General features: G+C 37.3%; 2 protein-coding genes across 3 annotated transcripts; one reads left to right on the forward strand and one right to left on the reverse strand.

The window, feature by feature from the left end:
* Nucleotides 1-72: 72 nt before the first annotated feature.
* On the reverse strand, nucleotides 73-9,071 carry LOC122083253 (translation initiation factor eIF-2B subunit gamma). The gene is made up of 13 exons (XM_042651000.1): nucleotides 8,799-9,071; nucleotides 8,604-8,699; nucleotides 8,387-8,464; nucleotides 7,255-7,335; nucleotides 6,954-7,173; nucleotides 6,816-6,874; nucleotides 3,015-3,064; nucleotides 2,830-2,917; nucleotides 1,795-2,043; nucleotides 1,615-1,707; nucleotides 1,090-1,194; nucleotides 792-908; nucleotides 73-363 (listed from the first exon to the last, which is right to left on the reverse strand). The coding sequence occupies exons 1-13, from the start codon at nucleotides 8,862-8,864 to the stop codon at nucleotides 280-282; spliced, it is 1,386 nt and encodes a 461-aa protein (XP_042506934.1). The 5' UTR covers nucleotides 8,865-9,071; the 3' UTR covers nucleotides 73-279.
* Nucleotides 9,072-12,505: 3,434 nt separating this feature from the next.
* Nucleotides 12,506-22,892, forward strand: LOC122083801 (protein FLX-like 3). Of its 2 annotated transcripts, XM_042651699.1 has the most exons (6): nucleotides 12,506-12,663; nucleotides 12,787-12,907; nucleotides 21,190-21,698; nucleotides 21,938-22,083; nucleotides 22,348-22,427; nucleotides 22,567-22,892. In XM_042651699.1, exons 3-6 carry the CDS (start codon nucleotides 21,202-21,204, stop codon nucleotides 22,648-22,650), a joined length of 807 nt encoding a protein of 268 aa, XP_042507633.1. In that variant the 5' UTR covers nucleotides 12,506-12,663; nucleotides 12,787-12,907; nucleotides 21,190-21,201; the 3' UTR covers nucleotides 22,651-22,892. The 2 variants fall into 2 exon arrangements, with proteins under 2 accessions (XP_042507633.1, XP_042507632.1); XM_042651698.1 differs by lacking the exon at nucleotides 12,787-12,907 and having other exon boundaries at nucleotides 12,507-12,663.
* Nucleotides 22,893-24,026: the final 1,134 nt, after the last annotated feature.

The raw sequence follows: 24,026 nt of genomic DNA on the forward strand, positions 1-24,026 counted from the left end.
GCAGGCCACGTCTCAATGGGTATTCCTTATCAATGCACAATCTTCTCAAAAAATCTTTCTCAGACTCGTTAATGAAAAAGAGGGGAAATAGAAAGCAGTTTTTTTTTCTTTTTGAGGGGGTAAAATGAATTAGTTATCAACCTAGACCAAAAGTTTCATGAGACGTTCGACAAAGATAAACAAAATTGTAGATTTCATTTTCCAACGCAACCCTAAATCACTAAGAAATACCTGAACCTATGTACAAAAAGCAAGCACAAAGAAGGAAAGCCAATATACTCATTGAGAATGGGATTTTTCTTTTCTTGCCAAGGACTCTCCCTTGTATTCCAGGCCTGTAGTTACAACATAACCTGCACCCACCTGTACCAAAAAGGGAAATCCAGGAATGAGATATTGCCAATGTGGGAAATAAGTAAAGTGTAAGAGCAAACACCAAAGAAAAACGAAGAAAAGCAAAATAGATTCGCGCAAGACACAAAGATTTAACGAGATACACACCGTTGTGGTGTGCTATGTCCTCAGGCGAAGAAGAAGATAATTCACTACGTTGGAAGAAAGATTACAATGGAAATCTCTCAAGAACAGCCAAATCACAGCAAAAAACTCTTGCCCAGAAACCCTAACACGAAAATCCCAAATCTCACTTGCTCACATAACAAGAAAATAATACATATATATACTCCTTCAAGTCGGGTCGTCCAACGGGTCGTCCAACGGTCAGGATGGGTCAATCTTTGAAATGGGTCAAAAATTCGAGACAAACATACAGGAAGTGATTGGGAGAATACCTGACAATCCTTCAAAATTACACGCTCTTGGAGCTGCACGTTACTGCAAATAACGGAACCTTGTATCGAACAACCATCTCCAATAGTAACATGATTCATAACAACTGAATTCACAACCTGTGGAAATAAATAAATATTCTCCTCACTCTTGATAGGGAAAGAATACAGAAACTTGCTGAGGGAGGCAGTTGGCTAAATAATGTCTGTATTGTGACTAATCTTATATTGTAAAACAAATGAACTTAAAAACATGATATATAATTTTTCTTCTACTTCTCTCAGTAAATTTACCGCGTACCTTTACATTGGAGCCAATTCGGCAATGGCGACCTATGACAGAACGCTTAACACTACACTTGTCACCCAATTGTGACCCTTCCCCAAGCATGCAATGTGGCCCCACCTACAACAGAGACAACCTGGTCAGTCTAAAAGCATATCAAGAGCAATTTCTGTATAGTGAAAGTAATCTCTATCAAGTTATGAAACAGTCAACGATGGCAAATTGGGCATCGTCCAGCTGAAACATGAGGATATGAGGAAAAGTAATCTTCATCAAGCTTGGAAAGGGTTGGGAAAAGGAAACAGAGTGGTAGATTCATCAGTAAAGTAAGAATAAGAAAACTGCATGTCATTTGGCAGAAAAATGAGGGAGGGGGGCCATTTGAAAAATAAGCTGAACTGGATTCGGTGGTAAGTCAATACAATCTCTTGATGCCAGGAACTATCCTTAATGTTTTGCCAAACCAAATTATAAGTTACATTCATACAGGAAATCGTAAGCACTAGCAGTGTGTAATTTAGAGGAAGAGTTTCAACTCACTGTAGTTTTTGATCCGAGCTCTGCCGACGGATGGATAATGTTATTATGTGAGGAGAATACATAGCCTGAGAGATGACTTGCCTCTCCTATAATCTGGTAATATACAATATCGATTCATCATGTAGTCCAACCAAACATACACAAAAATACAAAAAGGTTTGGCAATGTACAGGTTCTTACATCTCGGTTTACGTCACTAAAAGCTTGAACTGAGTTCAAGCGCACACAGTAATTGTTCTTGCTGGCAATATAAACACAGCATTTATGCGTCTTTGGAAGAGGAGCAGAACTATTAGGGCCAAAAGCATGGTGTTCATGAAAACTAGGGATGGCACTGCTGGCCAAGTGCTGGAGTTTTTGGGTAGCATCTTTCTCATTCCAATTTTCTTCGGCTTGCACAATACCATTGGATAATGATACCTCTGATCTCTGAAATTTATCAAAAGGTAGCCAATAATTGTAAATTTAAGAAATGAAGGAATCTAATGGCAGTATTTGCATAAAGCATGAATCGAGCAGGTCAGATCCATAATTTCCTAACTGCATTTTAACCAAGTTTGGAACTTAAAATGAGATCTGGTCCTGAATTCAGAAAGGATTGCAGTCATATGCATCTGGATTAGCTAAGTGGGCCTTGACATGTTAACCCCCCCCCCCTCCCCAAAAACAGGAAAAGGCAAAATCCAACAACTGGATATCAGCAGCCAACATTAGCTGAATCCAGGAGATTAGATCGTGAAAGGTTCAGCATGGATGGATGCTTCCAGTGTGTTCTTTTCATCGAATCATTTGAATGAGCAAGTAGCACTAAATACTGTCTAAAAAGTTCTGAAAGATACATTTAGATGGTTGTGTATTTACAAGTTACATGTGCATAATCTTTAAGGTAGGAACTAATCATGCACAGATCCTGATCATTTGGGTGTCTGGCACATGGCATGCGTTTTTTGTATCTCACAACAGTGCAAGGGTCTAGTAGCCTCAGGCCTGAGACTCCTCCCCGCCTCCTCCCCCAAAAAAAGAAAAAATGTAATATATATGTATATAAATAGAAAAAGAAAGCCCATGTATTCAGATTTGACCAACACATGTTCCTGATCCACTGGGATCCAGTGTCAGAAACAGACCCAAGACAATCCAGATTAGCAGAAAGAGAATTTGAACCCAGATCTGACATAGTTCATTCCCTATAAACTTGAATTTTGGATAACTAACCAGCTGTGTCCGCACAAGGTACGGCAAGACATCCTGCTGTATGCTTTGAAATGTATCCTTCTGTTCCAGGATCTCTTGCAGGACAGTTCTGACAAAAAAAGGCAGTATAAAACTCCAGATAGAACACAACTATGAACCCATTGGAAATAAACATCACTTGAAAGGTTTTGAGCAAAACCTCAAACCTCTTAAATGCATATAAATGAGCATCCATAAGATCCGCCCGGATTTCCATCTACATAACCAGAACAAAGAAAGCCTAAAATGTAAGCAAATAAAGATCTTAAACTGTTGAAAATGTTGATGATGCACTTTGATCAATCTCAACAACAATGAAAAACGTGGAAATACATAACAGTGGCATAAAGTTCAGAAGTACTCCCTCTTTCTGTCTCCTGTCATTCAACACCAGTTTTCTGAGACCCAGTTCGATCTAGCAGGTCAAACTTGTTGACCCACCACCGCCAACCCAAATGGCTGGGAACACCCCTATGACTCGGATTCTGTTCAAACCTGTCGACCCGGTCAATGACCTGGCTGATTCAACCGTTTGTGCCCAGTTAATTGGTATGTCAGACTCGTTTTACATTACATGTCAAAAATCTTAAAGGCATTATAACAAGAACAAAACCTAGATGTCTCCAACTATTGTTGCATAGCTTACAAACATGCTACCACCGGCATCGACCTTTATTCACATAATCTATACATGATGTTTAAAGACCCATTTGAACCAGCACTACACTCCTACCCCACTCCCTCCCCCCTCTCTCTCTCCACTCCCAACTCTCTCCACCTCCATGTTTCTCATTTCCTGTTTTACCAGAGAGGCCAAAAGCCTGAAAGCTGAAAATGGAACTCCCGAATTGTTTCAGTTTCAAATTAATTTTTTTTTTTTTACTGGGATTTCCAGGACATTCAGGATACCAGGGTGCCTGGAATCACCCACACTGTCCCTTTGATCATGTCACTTTCCAAAACATTGAAAGGAAGTATGGCACCAGTTCTCAGGTAAATTTGGTGCTTGCTGGTCGTCTCCTATTGATATCTCGACTTTGCTTTCTTCAAGAGCTCCACCCTTCTGGTATCAGGGGAAAGATATTGCGGAGATATGCATTTATGAAGATCCTGTGGAGCAGGAATGCAAGAACTATGTATTTAGGTCAGAAAGGAGAAAGGGAAGAGAGGCTTGTGAGGTCATTATGGTCAGGGCAGGTCATTGAACCACCAAGCAAGACAGCTTCCGCATCATACTTGTCATGGTGCCAAGGCGAGCCACAGCAGTTGGTAACCCCCTTGGCAAGGCCAATGCGCCTAAGGCGCCATATTACATCCCAGGCCATATGTTCAGGTATATGTCATCTTGTAAGTGTAAATATGTAAAGCATAAAGGTACAAAAGGTCAAATTATAAAATATAAAGGAAGTAAAGGAGATTATGGAACCATAAAAGGGCAGAAACAAGAAATATCGTTGAAATTTATAACATGCTGAAGGCAAGATTGTTAAGTTCTGGATCCTGGGCACTTTGTCACGTAAAGTGAGTGGTCACCTTGGACCTCAAAAGGGCACCTTATCAATTATGTTTTGCAGAATCCCCTTTGATTAAATTGTCAGGGAATGGGGTAACGTGGTAAAATCACGTAAAGTGAGTGGTCACCTTGGACCTCAAAAGGGCACCTTATCAATTATGTTTTGCAGAATCCCCTTTGATTAAATTGTCAGGGAATGGGGTAACGTGGTAAAATCCACCCAACAAAAGGGAAGTTAGTGTTGATAGTTCTACGTGCATTGTTAGTTAAGTTGAACTTTAGGAGTAGCTTTGGAAATCCAGGAGTGGCAGGGATTGAAGGTGCATTCAGAGACTCTATCAGCAACATCCATACAGATTTTTAGTCCAATTGGAAGGGCAGATTCTAAAACTGCTGGGATTAAATCCATGATACAGGGGCTTAGATTCTTCTCATCTCAGCATGGACCTGGTGATTGAGGGAGACTCTGATTTAGTCATCCAATGGTTGTCACACGATGGACAGGTTCCCTGGAGGCTGCCATGTCTAATTAGATGGGCAAGCCTCCTATGAAACCAAGGGAATATCTCATTCTCTTGGTGGCCTAGATCAGCTAATTTATTAGCAGACTCTTTAGCCAAGGGCAGGGTGAATAGAAAACCATCGTATAAAGGGTCATATACTCATATCCAATTACAAGAACTGAAGCCAGATTGTTTTTCCCCTAATGGTCCCCTACCTTGGGATACTATACTTGAGACAAATGGCAAGATGTAGTCCCACTTTTCTGTTTTGATCCTCTAGCTTAAATATAATTATGTTATTCTATCAAAAAGGAAAAATAAAAATAAAAATTTATCAGTATCTCCTCCAGAAAATTACTTAACTGTAATTGTGTGAACATATCATAAAGCACCAACAGAACCAATATGCCAATACTGATAAAAGCTCACGAGATGCCAAAGCTTAATGGACTGAACTCAACGCTAACTAGGTCTCAAAATCAAACCCACAGGCCACAACCATAGAAACTTAAACCAGCAGGGGACTTCCATAAATCCCAAAATAAATCTCAAAACAGTCCCAAGTTACTACCGAAACTGGGTCTCCCCTAGGTCTCCATCCCCAAAACTTTGGCTCAAACCTAATGGTTGGATATGAGGACATGACTAATGAACCAAAATTAGTAACTAGTTACAGAAATAGAAACAAAGCTGTAACTAGGCATCTTCACACCAGAACAGCACCACAGTAGGGTCGATTCATTCATTCATTAGATAGAACATATTAGATGAAACTTAAGTTAATCCAATGGGCAGAAACCATAGTTCTGCAACTCAACAGAAACAGCAACTAGACATCAGATTAAGTAACAACCCATACATTTCTTTCTGCCAGACAGATTAAGCTCATATTGGGGTCAAAGGCACAACTTGAATACTACTTAACCACTTCAGAAAATCTCAGCAATCCAGAGGCTAGATGTAGAGATATCAGTACCTCAATGTTGCAGTCCAATAATGGCAGGAAACAAAAACTGTAGGCATGTAAGTGGTCAACAGAAACTTCGAATATAATAGAAACAAGTAGCACAGCAGATTACCTCTTCAGCAGACTTTAAACAGTATTAACTCAAAAGGAACAACCACTCCACTTATTTGGATGCACAAGATTTAATTTGAAAAAAAAAAAAAAAAAGGAAACAAAACAAAACAAAACAAACAAACAAAAACAAAAGATGTTAGGATAGGGCAAGAGCTTCTCACTTAAACCTAGGTTAGAATCCCACTAACCCACCTAGTGTCCAACTAGGATTTCGGCATCTCAAAGACATTACCTGTATCTCACAAAATAATAGCATAAAGCCAAGCAAGCAATTGTCAAAATCGTGGGGTAGCTTTCCCCCTACCTTCTTATTAATAGCCTTAAGAACAGACCAATGTAGAACACCCCCCCCCCTTGTGAGGCCTAGGAGATTCCTTGCAACCTTAGACTTCTTAAAATTAGAAAGTTTGACAAAATTGAGACCAACAACTAGGTAGTAACTACCACTACATAAAAAAGTAGCAACTTACGACATAGAAACTTCTTAAGTCCATGCAAGGACTTACAAGTGACTTATTCATGGGCCTAAACCTGGCCCATAAAGTGGACCGAGCTCGACCGCAAGGGTTGGGCTTGATGGGCTCGGCTGGCAGGACTAGCCAGGGGTTGTTGGGCTCTCCCCTTGCACATATATTTCAGTGCAAACTTTGATTCGGTATCAAAACTACTTACTGATAGTTCACAATAGGGACGTCAAAGCTACTAAGTAAAAATATTAAGAGACTTCAGATACAAAAGTGACAAACAACAAAGTCAAAACCTTCTGCATGACCAGAGAAGCATATTTTTCAGTAGTTAATAGTAATTCTAGTGTCAGTGTGAGCAAGCTTCATCTTACAAACAGAAATCCCGAATGCAGATCATAATTCACCTGGCCAACAGCACGGAGTATGCTCTTTTGAACTCGAATATCCTTTTCAACCTCAGCCCCTACAAGTGGTCACAGAAACATCCATAAGCAAGATTATTCAGCAACACCAAATGTTGGAAAAATATACACAGATCAAACCTGTTGCTACAAACAATAAGAATTGTCTCGTTGGGTCCAGCCCTATGATATTGTACCGTCCTGGTTTTTTCGTCTTGTCCTTTCCTCCAGAAGATCCAGCCTCTGATGGTCCACTGACAGGGACAGAACACAGTAGAGCAGTAACCATAGCACCATGTCTTCTATGAGAAGCTGCAACAGCTCCAGGAGACACGTCACAAACAAGATCACCACTCACAACCTACAAGACATAAAGAATTAAGGAATGTAAAACAACAAATAGTTCACAAATTCAAAAGAAATAAAAGAATTTGATTCTAACCAAGATGTCACTTGCAGTAAGGCGGTGAGCAACAGCTCGAAGTGCACCAGCAGATCCAACATCCTCAGGGACAGCTGCTACCTAAAGATGGTTTTGAAAAAAATAAATTGTTTTACAATTGCAGCATATAGGCAACAAAATATATTGACAATATCACTAGGCCATGAATATATTGACAAGATCACTAGCCTATGCACTAAGTAATATGATCACAACCAGAAGCATTAACCATGACCAATTAGTACCAAGCAGTCACACCATCACTATGCTTCCACGCTTCTGATAGAAAATTAAAGAAAAGAAGATCAAGTTTTATCCCCCAGTTTCCTTTATGCTCATAAGATTATAACCTCGTACACTAACTAGTAAATAATCGTGGTATGGTGACTCACTCCCTACATTTATCTCATGACTAAGGCGAATGAGGATATCAGTCAATCACCAGTATCCTGAATGCCCTTTTTAAAAAAAGACTTCAATATTATTTCTCATGTTTTCTTACAGTATTTTAAGTGGATTCAGAATCGCCACCGATGGCGTTCCACTGTTTCATACATTAAATTTCAAGATGGAAAAAATTTAAAAGATACCATTGAAATTATAGTTTGAAAACTATTAAAAAAGCCACAAATATTGTCTTCTTACCATCAGAACAAAAGACACTATAATTTTTACTCAACTCCCCTAAGAGATGAAAAGGTTCCATTGAAATTATAGTTTGAAAACTATTAAAAAAGCCACAAATATTGTCTTCTTACCATCAGAACAAAAGACACTATAATTTTTACTCAACTCCCCTAAGAGATGAAATAGAACCAAAGAACATAAATTCAAACAGTAGCTGAAGTTATTGGGAAAAATACATGCAATCAGTTCACCTTTAATTAAAGTTAAGAGCATTCAAACTTTAAAATATGAAAATAAACAAACAGAAGCTTGGATAGAGCTAATATGTATCTAAAGTATCCCTTCTACTCTAACAACAAAGGATGATCTCAAGTAAAGATCCATTATGAATACTAGGAAATTTTAGATAAGTTCAACAAAATAAAACTAAGGGGAAACTATATATTGATAGTTACAACCAAAGACATCAATTAAAGTAGATAAGTAAGGTCAGAGGGAAACCAACCTCAACATTAAGACGATCGACGTAAGCGCTAGATACCCAACCGCCAACACGATGAGCTGCATCTTTCCCTTCAACTACCTATACAGTAATAAAATTACCAAAAAACATCTAACATTAATCGACAAAGAACCCTAACTCAGGACAAAACCAAACAGTTTTATATTAGAAATATCAAGCAAAATAAATGTCAATATTGCAAGAAATCCAAGGAACATACAACAATAAGATCCTTAAGATTGCTGGCCTCCAAGAGCTCAAGAACATAAGACAGAACCGGTCGATTTGCCACCGGAAGAAGCGCCTTTGGAACTTCCTGCATTGGGAGACAGATCAGAAGAAATACTCAAAATGCATAAAAATTGACGAAAATCTATAAGAAATTATATGAGGTGACGAGACGTCACTGAGGCACCTGAGAAACCAGAGGGACGAGCTTCTTGGAAGTGCCACCGGCGAGAACGACCACTTGAAAGTCCATGAGAGTACGAATAACAGAGAAGATGAAAAGGAAGAGAGAAAATTTATATAAAGGTCACAGAGCGCTCTGTTTGAATTAAGATTCAAGAATATAATTGTCCGAAGGAGCAGTCGAAGCTGGGTTTGCCTGGTCGGAGTTCTAAACTTCGACGAATTAACGGGAAGTTTAGGAAGAGAATAAAAATAAATCTTTTTTCGGTACACGGCACTAGCGGATAGCAGGTGGGGGTGTCAAACCCTAGTCTAAACCGGTAAAATCGGACCAAATTAAACCGAACCGAAGCATATTGATTTTTTTTTTTGGGAAGGGGGTGGCGGGGGGTTGATAAGAATCGGCTGGGGATTGCAGTATTGTGAAATCAACCCTAGATAAGATTCTACTGGCACAAGGCACCATTTGATAATATTTATGTTGTTTTTATGGTTTTTAATATTTTCAGAAATAAAAATAAAATTTTTGGTGTTTGATAGACCTATTTCTCAAAACATTTTTTGCAGACATAATGCCACTAAACTCAATAGTATCATCGGATGCTCAAAAACGAGAGGGTGTTCGGTTATCTCTTTTTAGGTTTAAATAGTTGAGAGATTTATCGGGCACAACAGCCTTTTTTTTTTTCTCTCTCAAATTTCTTTATAGAAACGACGAAAAAAATCAGACTTGTTTCGTCAAAATCGTTTATAGAATTGTAAATAGGCATAAATTTTAATTTATATTTCTAAAAATGGGTGAAACGGAATAACTTTATCAAACATTTTTTATGTTGTTTTTTCGTTTCTGATAACAAGAAAGCGCATAAACAGAAAAAACGGAACGTTGCCAAATTGTGTCTTGAAGATATTAACCAGTTTGATTCCAGTATAGATGGTTCGATTTGATTCGATTCAATATAGGATTTTTTAAGTAAAATCAAAACCAAATCATTTAATAAACAATTTTATATATTAAAATCGAAATGATTTTAATTTAAACAGATTGAAGTTTTTTTTCCATTGCCTATTGCACACATCTCTTGTAGATAACCTAAATGTAAAATACAACATCATAGAATAAAATGATAAAACACAACATTTTTTTTTTTTTTGTAACTATCAAAACACGACTTTTATCGACATGGGAAAGTGAAGGAGAAGTAAAGAAGGATTCAAACAATTAAAAAAGGAGAATAATGCAGGTCCTAGTAGACCAAATTCGTTGTGTTAGCGAAAATGTACAAGACAACAAAAAAATAAATAAATCGACTTATTTTTTAGTTTACGTAAAAGGCGCAAAGTGTATACTCCAAAATATGAACGTGTATTCTTAGCCATAATTTCCTCAATTATAATTTTTTATATGAACAATTTAAAACAAATAATGGAGTTTAAGCTTCCAAAACACTTACCTTTTTCTTTTTCTTTCTTTTTTTTTTTCACAATTTGACTTCGACAATTCATTTTTATCCTTTTTCCTATTTTATATAAAGAAATTTACGTGAACAACTAACGCATAGATGGAATAATGGTTTTTGCCTGAGTTGTGTGAAACTCTTTTTCTTTTTTTCTTTTTTTTTGTGGGGGGGAGGGGAGGTATCATGTACTATTCATAGACAATTAGTTTGGTCTACGTATAAAACTATAATTGCAGTTCATTGTCTTCAATGTCAGTCCCTTTTTTTTTTCTAATCTCATATGTGAAACTACAATAACTTTAGTTCCTCCTCACCTAGAGAAAGAGTATAAGGAAAAATGATAAAATAAGAATATGAAAGAGAGAAAAAAAAAAAAAAACACATGACTCACCCTCACTAGGTCTACCCTGCCTAAAGCACCAAATTTTGAAGAAGGCGAGCGGAGTTGAAAATCCTAATTTTCCAACAATGGTATTCATAGTTAGTTTCACCATAGCATCTATGGAATGAGCCTTGGATTTCTATCACTAATAGCTATCATCTTCTTTGAAGTTTATGCACTGGTTCTGCTGTTAGGAATGTTAGTGACCTTTTTCTTTTTTCTTCTTCTTCTTTTTTTTTTTTTTTTTTTTTTTTTTTTTTAATTCAAAAAATAGAGCATAGTTACATATTAGAAGAAAATTTGTACAATTCGTTGATGTCCTGAATTATACTTCTCCTAGTTAAAGCCTTATAGGCTACCATTCTAATTAAGTTAATAGGATAATCCTTAACACTTTTTACGACAAAAGAGGGTTGAAATAAAAGGTTTGCTAGATCAATTAGTGACTTAATGCAAGGTCCATACTATAATTATAGGCTTATTTTGATCCTTTTCCATTGGATGTAGCCTAGTCTATTATTTGAATTCCTATAGTCTATGATTCTCAGGTGTGATTGTACTACCCTTGGATTGGGAATGATGATCTTTTAATCCGTGCATTAATTAATTGATTATGAAGATTAGCTTGGTAGTAGTTTAAATCATATGAGTTTTAAATCTATGAGGTTATGTATATGTCCTATGTTTCGTAGGGCACGTACATATATGCGTGGGTATATATCTTGTCTCATAATGTACATACTTACATGTACATACATACATGTATGTGCTATGTACGTAGGGTGCGGGGAGTGATATAGAAGGTGCATGCACTTAGAGTGTATTATAGATTGTGCATTGTATGAATTCAATGAATTTGTTTTCTCAACTAAAATTCAAATTAAAATGTGGACAATAAATTTGATTTTTAGAGCAAAAAATATTGTAAAAAGATAAAAATATAAGGCATTAGACCACACTTTTCAATCCTTCCAGTGGTTAAATTCATTATGGAAGATGAGCTTGGAACTAGTTTAAATCATATAAGCTACTATGGAAGGTTAATATTCATCCTCTCTAATATGTTTTTGTATTGTACAAAAATAAAAAGGGGGGAAAAATCTTGACACATTTTCATTTATTATTTGTTTACTAAACATATATGAGTAGCGGAGCCATTGGAGGTTAGGACTGAATAATTTCACTCTTTATACTTTCTTTTTAATTTGTTTGAATCCCTTGTCTATGTTCGGGACCTTATTAAAACCAGACAAAACTTGTATCTTCACCTTGGTATATTGTGCGATTTGTTTTGAAATGTTGTGACGAGTTTGCTAACTCTAGTCCCACATTGATCATCATTATTCATCATTGCATGAGTGTCTTGAATGCCTTGACTTGCTAGCTACGGATCATTCAATGATTATATGTGATGGATGTTATAATTCTGTTTCCCATCAAACTAGATGGCTTGCTGTTTTGCATGTAAATTCCACTGTCAACTCTATATTTATGGATTATAAATCTACAAGAAGTCCAACAAATATAGAAGTGTATTGTTAGGGTACGATATGCAATAAACCAAGGATACAAGAAAGTTGATATATAGATAGACTCTACCTGGGGCTTGACTATAATTATTTCTCTTTGTATTTAGACTCTTGTGGGATCTTTTTCCCTTGATCTGTTTCTATTTATAATCTAGAAGTCTATTTTTCACCCCAAAAAAAAAAAAAAATTATGGATGTTGTCATTTGGTTTTGTTTTTGAGTTTTATTTTTGTATTGTCATTAGGGATGGGGAGGAGGGGGGAGGAATATTTATATATTAAAAAAATGAAAAAGAAAAATATGACACTACCTCCGCCTGACCCTGACGAGTAGTGCGCGCTTAGGGTATCGTAATGCCTTTTTATTTTCCTTTATAATCGAACCATAAGCCTTTCAAAGTGACGTTGTCTGAAAATTTTTACCGCAACTCCGTAAGGGCTCTAAACCTACCATTACCCTATCTCGTTCGAGCAGAACACAACGCAGGAAGCCGTTGAGGTATGCTTTTCAATCCATTCCTTTACGTTTTCCATGTCTTTCCTAATCTTCTTTTTGTTGAGTTATCATTTGAGTTCTATATCTATGGTTCATTTAATTTTTTGTAATCCCTGGATGTCGAAGTCGACTCTGTTGCGAAACAAAAGGAGATTTGAAGAACACTATAAGACGAAACCATGAAGCAGTTCTATAGACAGATTAAGTGGTGAAGTTACGAAACCTGTTAAGAATTAAATTAATCCATGTAAGTTCTTTCAAAGTCGTGGCTGCCATTTATGAATTTACAAACCTAATGAAAATTATATAGATTTATGTAACTGTGTTGTGGTTTGTGGTTGTCATTCTTAAATGGGTGTGATTTGGTTCTTCTGTTTTGAATGTTTTGATGATCTGTACGCTGCTTGAATTGTTCCGAGTATGGATGGAACCGTATTTGGTGATGTTTGTTTCCAAAGGGCTCTACGCACTGCTGCAGTCCAAAATGAGATCCATATGGTTGATACATCTTCTTGGTAGTCTGCATTTGATCTGTTGAATCTAAATGAATGTCCACCTGCTTAAGTACAACCTTTCATGGAGTTTCATTTCTCTCCTGAACGAGGATCAGAACTTCAAGCATAAACTGTATTCGATCATTGATGCAGTAGCAGTTCTTTGGACCGGGTTGAACCCGTTCGAGAACCTGGACCGAGAACTGGATCCAAGTTTTGTAGTTACAGACATCTAGGCGTTATTTTGGGAATAATGTTGTAATATTTCTTTTATTTGGGTAGATTACATAATATATTTGGTTTGCCAATTTGAGTTTCTAGTTTATGAGTGTTCTGTAAACACTCATAAAGTTACTATAGTTTATGAGTTACAGTCTTTTAGGAGTCTATTCTATCACTAATATGCTTGTAACCCAATTAATTGGGCGGATTGATTGACTGGATTGAGTATTAAATTGTGAGTGCCTGCGTGGCATGTGTTCGAGCTTCCTCCCTCCCCCCCCCTTTTTCTTTTTTCCTGCACAATCTCCCTTACCTTCCCCTTCTTCTTCATCCTTATTGCATCTTCAGCCTTCTTGTATCTTCATCTCTTTTCTTCTTTACCCTGTTCTGTTTTCAGCGATGGTTACAGCCCATATATAACTGGTTGATTGCTATCAATACTTCTCCTTTCCTCTCGTGGTTTTAGGTATAGACTCCCTTTCCCATAAGTGATTCAACCCTCCAAAACCTAGGTCCAAATCCCTCTTCAATCTTGAGACTACTTCGCAACTTAGGTCCGTACTTCCGCTGTCACCGTTAGGTATAAATTCAGTTTGAAAACACACATTCTTCACTTGCTGTCTTGGTTAGTTAGTACCTGCATTTCAGAGGGTCGATTGTTGTGATTCGAATTCCCCAGTCCAATCCTTGATCAATCCTATCTCAAGGGAACTTTTCTCTTCGAAACGGAAATTTCTGCTGGTTTTGTTAATGCAAGGAAGAAGACAACACAGACCCTTCTACGATTCCTTTGTTTCCTTTATTATTGAACCCCTTTTAATTCCGTTTTTTGTATTGCCCTCCTCCTTACCCCCAAGCCCTTCTAAGAATACCCTTTCCTTGTCAAATGTGCTATTCCATTTTCTGGTTTGTTTCTTCATTAAATTGACTTCAATAAATTACAACTTTGCCATGCATTTGTTTGTTTGAGTTGTAAAGTATCTGGTTGGGCCCATAAGCGAACCCAATATGGTATTTTGACCCGGGGTCCTGCATCAGTATTCCATCTGGGTACTAAGAAAGCTATTAGTTTGGAAGTAGCTGAAATTAATTCTAAATCGGACAGTAGCATGCGGTGACTGAAAAATTGGCTGCGCTCACATTTTTCATAGCAGTTACTTTACAACTATTTATAGCCACAATTTTTTGGACAATTATAAAGGGGATGATTCACAAATATATATTTAATTCTCAAAATTCTCAATATTAGAGTCGTGCCCTCTCCATACCAATCAATTAGCAGTAAGTTCATCGCCAGCCTTGCATGAATTGATCAATTTGGGGTGAAACTCTTTCAGACTCTTGTTGTTTGACTTTTGGGCAAAGCGAGTGATTTATTGGAGAAGTATTTTGTTAAATCAAATGCTTATGCATCTTCCATGAATTGAGGAGGTGAAATTTCATTCATGTTCCAAGAATTGAGGAGGTGAAAGTTTAGTATCCATGATGCAGCACTGGTCCATCGGTTGGGCTCAAAAACAGGTCTGCGCTTAGCCGCTATTTTGGGGCTATAGTCCTTATAGTGGCCAATATATAACAGGATATCCAGCAACAGCTTGTGGAGATCTCGAGTGGGCCCCATGACCATTGCATGGAGTGGAATGTGGAAGACTCTTCCAGCTTATATGGTCCAATATTTTAGGGAAGTTTTGTTCATTGCGTGCCTGTGGTGCAACGGTTATTGCAACATGTTGGTCACAAGTTCGAAATTTGGAAACAACCTCTCCTGCAAAGTAGGGGGTAAGACTATGGCATTTGCCCCTCCCAGACCCTGTAGTTGCAGGAGACTTGTGCATTGGGTTGCTCTTTTTTTTTTGTTTGGTGGGGTGATTTATTAGGTAATGTTAGTTTCTATTTTTATTAGATATTTTTTTTTTCATGTAATTATTAGATTCTAATTACTAGGACTCTTTATTTTGTTAGATTGAGATTGGATTGACTTCCTAATTCAAACACATGGACTTTCTTTCCATGCAAGAAAGATTCCCCATTGATGTAATTGATTGATATAAATAAAGAGCAGCTGCTGGATTTCAGCAGCGAACGATTTGAAAAAAAGAAAGAACTTGGTCTATTGATCATGAGAGCTGTGAGACGCAATCAAGTGGGAGAGATTAGTTTTTACATTCCAAATAGGATAAAAAGGGTTGGTAGTTGTTACTGTCCTAGAAAAAGTACCATTTGAACCAACAATTTTTGAAATTCACGTAGCTATTCCCATCTCCATTTATTCAATACTAGATATAGATGCTGCTTCTTCCCAGTTAGTGGAAGGCTGTAAACAATAATGTCATCAAAATGTAAAACGGACCATGGATGGTTTGATCCTAGTGGTAAGATCATATCCATGGCTGCCAAAACTGATATTTAGTGGCTGATTCGACTGGTTGGATACTGGTACTTGGAACTTTGATAGAAAATGTAGCCTGTATACAGTGGATTCAGCTTATGCTTAACAGTGACGGTATTATGAGGAGGAAATAAATATGAATCGTGATGGGTGCATTTTCTGGATGGAACGAAGTTTTATGATCTCGATTTTGCCTCTAGTCTCGCTAAACCAAAAAAGAGAGATTTGGCGAGATTTTGTATTTCTTCCTAGTCAACTTGGTGATTGGTCTCGGTAGCCATATGGTCTTTGTAGTCCCCTGAAACTTTCCATTTACCCTATTTTAGGCCTTCTAAACACAGTGAAAACGTTTGTTTTTTTTTTATTTCCTTAAAAATCAACCCCAAAGTGGTACTTTGACTTCGTACCTTATGTAAGTAATCTTCGGATCTTTCACCCTAGACTATTCCTCAATAGAAACAAACAACTATTGACCATGTTTTTATGAAAAAAAAAAATGGTTTTGAGAATTTTTTTTTTTTTTTTTGTTTTTGTTTTTGTTTTTGTTTTTGTTTTTTTGTTTTTTTGTTTTTTTGTTTTTTTGTTTTTTTGTTTTTTTGTTTTTTTGTTTTTTTTGTTTTTATCTAAAACTGTTCTTGAGAAGAAAAAGATCTCCAAAGGTTGTTGATGAAGTGATAATCTCCAATCTCCAAGTGTTGAAGTTGTTAAGCTACACTGTAGAGGAGAACTTTGGTAAGAAAAGCCACCAAAAGCTCACTTTTTCTTCACAACAGGGTGAGAGAGGTGAGAGATGTCGAGTTGGGTCGAGTTGAGGGTTGAAATTGTGTATATACCACATGTGATTTGGTTTTGAGTCGAGTCGAGACCAAGATATTCACCGAGATCTCGAGATCATGACCGAGATATTGTGCATTTTATATGTTACTTCTCATCTCGTCTCGCCATTTTCAAATAGCGTCGAGATCTCGCCCATTTCTTAAACCATGTGTAGAACTGGGACATTTTTAATTTCATTTATCTGGTTTTTAATCCTGCGCTAACATTGGGGGCAAATAATATTAGTGAAGGCTTAATTGAAGTATTCAGCTTGCAAGTATGGTTGATGATGATGGTGGTACTTTGGAGAGGGATAAATAGGAATCATGGAGGGATTATCCTCTTTTTTGGGGGTGCATGAGGAAGGCATAACTTTCGGGTGCTGAAATAATAAAACTAGGGCATTTTTTAGTTTCATTTATCTGGTTTTTAATCCAGCATTGAGGTTTTTTTTGGGGGGGGGGTGGTGAATCATGTATTACATACGTTAGTCAGCAAAAATTGTGGTTTTTGGCTCTAAATCAGGCAGCTATAGGAGTTAAGTTTTCTAGACTGCGTCTGTAGTAGAATTTTCTTTATAATCTTTACTTTGACATTCTAATGTAGAACTAGGATTGATGACAAGCAACCTTATCCCAACTGCAGGATTTTATATTCAGGGAACAGCCATAAACCAGACCATTCAGACAGTAGAAATCAGATCAGAGAACACAAGTCTAACGATCCCAACAGCAAGAGTTCTCTTAATCAGATCGAAGTACTGATAACAGGGACTGATAACACTTCAATCAGGTCAAATCAACTAACTACCATGAACCACAGTCCAAAGAATAATAAGAATTGAAAACAGGTCTACAGATTTCAATCCTAGATAGCTCAGGCCACTAAAAGACAAGAAAAGGGAGATTTTGAATATCTCAGCAACAAGAGATCAGAAAGGGCTCAGACCTGGATCGAGTTCCTCCTTGGGTGAGGGGAACCTGAGGTTAAAATATCAGCCAATACTGATAAAGGGATAGGCCTGGGCAGAAACTGAAATTCCTTCACAAAATTACCTATTGCTGGACAGAACTGATAACAAGAAAAGACTGATCTAAATACCTGTGACAGTAGGGCAGCACCTTAACACCTTGAATAATATATGAAAGAAGAAGAAGTATGTAGAAGGAACCACTCAGGCTTCTCACCGCAGAGTGTTGACCAGATCAGACACCAGTCCCAAAACCTTGATCAAACACAAGGTAGTCTCAGCAAAGACATAGCGGCAGCAGCAAGCTCTCTTTTTTGTTTCATAAAAATCGTGGGCTATAGTGAGAGCCCTCTCTTTATTTATAATATTGATGTGGGGGGGGGGTTACAACTTTAGAAACTAAGTAGTTACTAAAACTGGAAATAGAAACTAGGAAATAAAGAGTACTGAAATTAGAAGCTAACTAAGTACTGAATTTAGAAACTAACAAACTGAAATTAGAAACTAAATAAACCCCCATCAAATCGTGGGCCTAAGGACTAGGCGTGGTCGACCCCTACTAGGCATGGGCATGGTCGACCCCTTTCTTCTTCCTCTTTGAATAAGTCTTCAATGCTGTATCACATTCAGCTTCTTTAACATTATTTTCCCTTTGATCTTGGGAATTTCCGTATTCAAGCCCCCTTCCCCCCACATAAAAAGGAGTTATCAATGGAAAAGGGGTGAAGGATGATTTAATCTGTAAGTTCATCAATGAGATGGTAGTTTTTAGACTTTGCTGATCCTTTTTTTTTCCCTTCTAATAAATAAAAATTTATTGGTAGAAAAATAGAAAGGGTACAACATAGTAATACTAGTACTACATAAGAGATACATTGTGGAAGATAGTAGATAGAGGTCGTTGATCTTAATCTTTATCTTTTCTTTGGCACCTTTCATTGTTTAGAATATCAAGGCAACAACTGTGTTGAGCTGGGATTCTTGTCCTAGTTACTACTTTGCATACAAAGACCGTTTGGCGTTTGCATCAGGCCAGTTCCTGTCCATTATGAAATGGTCAAATGAAAAAAGCAGGTACTACATATAGTCCAGGGGGTCACAAAATGTGTTTATTGTTGAGGAAAAAGAATCTTAACACAAGCATAAAGCATCTGAGAGAGTTTCTGAGGGAGCATGGGTTGGATGCAAGGATGAGAACATTTGTTTTGAAATAGGAAAGAACCTAAGGTATTTGGAAAAAGATGAAAATGAATGATGCTAATACAAGGTCGAGTCAGTCTACTTGTCATCACATCATTTATTTTGTGTCTGATGCAATTGCATGGCTGGACTGGCCGAGAAGAACCAGGTCCAAACCTGGCTTTTGGTCCAGTAGGGATAGTTAGGGTTTTATTTAATTTTTAGGGTTACTTTTATAATTTCATATGATTGTGTGTTCTGATTGGACTAGTATTTGATTACCTATCTAATAAGCTCAATATTACACAGTCCAGATGTGATTTGAGAGAGTTTTGACCAACTTACAGACTGGCATTCTAGCATAATATGGGGTTTTAACTTTTAATACAACTTGATTGTAAAACACGGTATCGTATGGGGCATATTGGTATCAGCCACAGCCGATACCAATACCGATACCAGATCGGTGAAACACCAGAAAGTGTTTTTATATATTTATTTTAAATATCGGATCGGACTAACCCTTCCTGATATGGTCTGATTTGTATTGGTGTTGGCTGTGACCAATATGTGTACACTACCGTGTTTTATAATCGTGAGCACAACTCTTTCTTTTGGGCTAGTTAATTTCCTGTTAGTTGTTTTGGTTATGTTTAGTTTCTTCCATAGTATTCTGTTGTCAGTTAAGGATTGAGGGGAGCCTATTTTTTTCGAGAATGAGAGGAGAGACTCTTGGTTGTTTGTCCAGTTTTATCTCTTGCTATTCCTTTGTTAAAATCCATTACTTTTTGTCATTGAATTTTTGCTGAATTTCTTCTGTTCTTGTGTTTGGTTGTAATTATCATTAAATCGTTCTCTCTTAAGCTGTTGCTACTTATTTATTTTGGGTGGAGTTTCTGGGTTATTTAACTTATTGGCTCTTGGTTGATGTATGTATATATATATTCATTTGCCCTAATTTTCCCTTCCATATTTAAATATCTAATATTTATATATGTATATGTGTGTATACATATATATATTCATTTGCCCTAATTTTCCCTTCCATATTTAAATATATACTTGACTTCTGTTCCCCAAACTCAGCCTCTGCATGTGTAATTTAAGTCGTACTTTTCCATTCCTCTATATCTATTTTTGCTTACTTCCTTAACCCTCACCCATCCCTCACCCCTCCCCCCCAAAAGAAAAGGATAAAAGACACTTTCCCCTATCTGAGTCATTAGAAGACTATAGGCTATGTGTAATGTCCTTCATCAACTGTCTGCTCTATCCCTCTTGATAGTGTTTGTTTATTTTTTGTACATATTTTACTGGAATGACAGAAGATACATGTATTTTCATATATTCCCTTCTTGATAAAGTAAGGAATGAGCGTATTAGAGCTGATTTGGGAGTTGCACCAATCAATGACAATCTCCGAGAAAGCTGTTTGAGGTGGTATGGTCATGTTCAATAGAGGCCTAGCGACGCCCTAATAAGGAAGAGTGATAGGATCAGATTGAAGGGGCTACAAGAGCTAGGGGCAGGCCTAAAAGGACCATAGGTGAAGTCATGAGGAATGACATGCGCGGTTTAGGTCTCGTACCAAGTATGACCTCGGATAGAGCCTATTGGAGAGCAAGGATCCATGTGGCTGATCCCCATTTAGCTGAGATTCTCCCAAGTCTTGACTTGCTGGGCTGTGCTTCTTTCCTCTTACTTTCATCCTTCACCCCTCATTTTTCATATTGCATTCTTCATCTTTAATTTGTCATGTTCCATTGATCATTTCTCATATATGTCTCTTTTCTTCTTTTCTCATCTCTTCCCCCCTTTTCTGTTTTAGAATCCAGTTTTCCTTACTTTTTATGTTTGGATCCATGTAGCCGACCTCATTAAGTTGGGATACAACTTAGTTTTTCGTTGTTGTTGTTTGTTGATATCCTTTCTCTCTCATATTCTGTCTGGAGATTTTTTTTTTTTTTTTTTTTTTTTTTCAAGTCTAAATGTTAACCTTTACCCTCTGTTTTCATATTTTAGCCACTTTTTAAAAGTTTGACTGTAGTTTTTGACTGTCCCATTCAAATTATTAGTCGTTCTAAACATGCAAACCCAACAAAGTGTTTTTTTTTTTTCCCGTTCCTGTTTTAACTATGAATGGAACTGAATTGTTGTTGCGTATGTCGCGTTTATTCTTTGACCAACTTAAACTGAAATCCAAGTCTTGAGGATTGAGTTATTTGCTCGTGTTGTTCCTAGGCTTTCTATGCATATCGAAGAGTTGAATTATTTGCTTGTATTTTTTCTAGGTTCTGTATGGATATAAAACATTCATGTTTGATAAATATTTAGATATTTAATCCAATGTTTGTGTCTTGTTTTATTCTTGTAATGAAATTGCTGGAGCGTGTTGATTGGATTGTTTATTAAGTTTCAATTGTTTTCAAAATTTTATGACTTTTTATCATTTTTTGCAGGGTTAAGCCATAATGGCAGGGAGGGGTCGTATGTCACGTCATGTTCCCGAAGGTCCGTATGCTCGTCCTGTTCCCCGACAACCCCATCCTGCATTGTTAGAGGAAGAACTAGAGATGCAGCATATGGACATTCGAAGGCTTTTGGCTGACAACCGTAGGCTTGCCGAAGATCGATTGGCACTGCAGCAGGAGCTCGGTGTTGCAAAGGAGGAGCTGCATCGCAGGAACATTGCCATTGCTGAAATCCGTGCAAAGAAAGATGCCCAATCGAGGGAGTTGATTGAGAGGAGCTTGAAGTTGGAAGCTGATCTTCGGGCAACTGAGCCTTTAAGGAATGAGACTATTCAGCTTCATTCAGAGCTTAAGAAATTGAATGCCCTGAGGCAAGATCTGGCCGGACAAGTTCAGACCCTTAAGCAGGACTTAGCCAGGTTGCAAGCTGATAATCAACAAATTCCACACTTGAAAGCAGAGATTGATGGCCTGCACCAGGAGCTTATGCATGCTAGGTATTTACTTGTTTGGCTTCCTGTGTTTGCTGATCTGTTTTAGCGAGTCTTTTATGCTATACTAGGTATTACTCAATATGTTTACCTGAGTTTCTTGTGTTGTTCCTGTTATTTTATGAAATTTTCGGGTCTTTGCTTCAGAAAATCTCTCTGTATTGTTAATCGCTTGCTGTAACTTGGTAAGACGCTGTTAGCTTATGTGGGTATGTTGAATTCTCAGAGTATAGTTTCTTTTATAGGAATGCTTTTGAGTATGAGAAGAAGGCAAATGTTGAGCTTGTGGAACAGAGACAGGCCATGGAGAGCAACTTGGTTTCCATGGCTCGTGAAGTTGAAAAGCTACGTGCAGACCTTGCAAGTGCAGATGTTAGACCTTGGGGTGCTGGTACAACTCATCTTACACCATGCATATTAAAGAAAATTTATTTTTATTAGTAGTGTATTATTTATTTTAGTAATTTGATATATTGATCTGATCATTTTTTTAGACATTTTCTTTCTTCTTTCTTCTTACTTTCTGCCTTTGTAACTTGTACAGATATTTCTTTGTTATGGACTCTTATCTGGAAAATTTCGTGGCTTATTGTTTCTAATGCAGTTTGAGGTTTTGTTTTGCTCCTAATCTCTACCGTTTGTCTTGTTGCTCAAGGTGGTTCTTACGGGATCAAACTTGGTAGTCCTGAAGGGGGTTTCCCTGCTTCCTATGGGGATGGATATGGGCTACAGATGGTATAGATGCTTACATAATGTTATTTGTGTTGCTTGGGGTTAATTGTTTGTAGACTTACATTTATATTACTATTTTTTTGGCCGGAGGCCCAGATGTGCTTATTTTTATTTACTTATCGTGCCATATGTTGATTCACAGGGTGCCACTGACAAGGCCCCTCTGTATGGTGTTGGATCTGGTGCATGGGGAGCATTCGAAAAGCCTCGTCTTGGGCGTCGCTGAGATGTGGATGATTTGTCGTTTGACTTATGAAATGCAGACATACTGCTTCTTGCTGTTGGTTCGGCAATATCAAAGGATTAGAAATGTTAGGTTCATCATAGTTTTATACTATAGTAATCTTTCAACTGCTGATTGGTTTGCACCATCATGACCTGACCTTGATGCCTTTTTGTTGGAGTTATTATGTAGTATGCACCTATATTTTCGTTTGTGGAAGCTAATGAAAAATGCTTGAAGACTTAGTATTCTTGTTCTGCTGCTATATGTGGGAACTCACTTTGTTGGGTGTGTTATGCCAAAAATTTTCCCATTTTGAATGTTCATCCTGCTACCCTGGATTTGGGATACATCTATGTGGATTTCTTTTTATCCTTTCTTATAGATTCTGACTACTGCTAATCATGAACAGACTATTCCATCTAGCCCGTACTTTTATAATTATCATAACAAAACTGCTTTCTTTGGCCACTTTTGTCCATAATTAAAAATGCAATTTCTTTTACATATATTGGCATTTGGGTCTGGAGATTAGAAATGCCAATGTTGGCCACTTTGTTCAGAAATGTAATGTTTTCCCGCTCTAGAATGCCACTGCATTGTATTGAAAACAAAAGAAATTCTTAAAAACGTTTCACCTAGCTTCTTGCAACGTGGTGGGCCCTGTTTAAAGCATATTTTAGATATTTCATTAATAATATGATATGCTTTATGTGTCCATCTCTGGTATAGTTTTGATATATTTTTTTTCCCTATTACATAGTCTGATGCGTATGGTGTGGATAATGTTATATATCACGAGTTTCAGATTATGTGAAATTCTCAGTCAGTCAGTCCTTGGAAGGTGTTTGTTCTCTACTTCTGATATGGTTATTTTGGAGTTATATGGACCTTCTGATCCTTATAACAATGTGCTGTCAGAGCTGGTGGAAAACAAAACTGCAAGGAGCGGAGAAATGATTGAACAGCATCCTTGGATGTATTTGATATTGGTGGGTTGTGTCATGTGCACATGAAGGGAAACTAGATCTTTCTTGGGACTTGCTCAAAATGAAGTGACATGGTATATTTGGTTTAATGAGTATATTTGTTTGGTGGCTGAGAATTGGTTGGAGGTAAATGCCAAGTTAGAATAATGGAATGATGCTGTTTCAAAATGTTATGTGATACACCAGGCTAAACCAGAACATATGTTCTGCAATTTCAGTAAACGGGAAGCAGATTAGGAGTACATGTTAAAATGTCCAAGAAATACAGTGAGTTACAAACCAATTTTCATTATATCGGTTCGCACATAAATAAGGAGATAAAGTGTATTTTATCCTTAGAATTATAGCTGGGTAAATGAAGTGAAGGGTTTTGGGAGTGTTTTGTGATTG

The sequence above is a fragment of the Macadamia integrifolia genome, chromosome 7, assembly GCF_013358625.1.
Source record: "Macadamia integrifolia cultivar HAES 741 chromosome 7, SCU_Mint_v3, whole genome shotgun sequence".
Taxonomy (NCBI): Eukaryota; Viridiplantae; Streptophyta; class Magnoliopsida; order Proteales; family Proteaceae; genus Macadamia; species Macadamia integrifolia.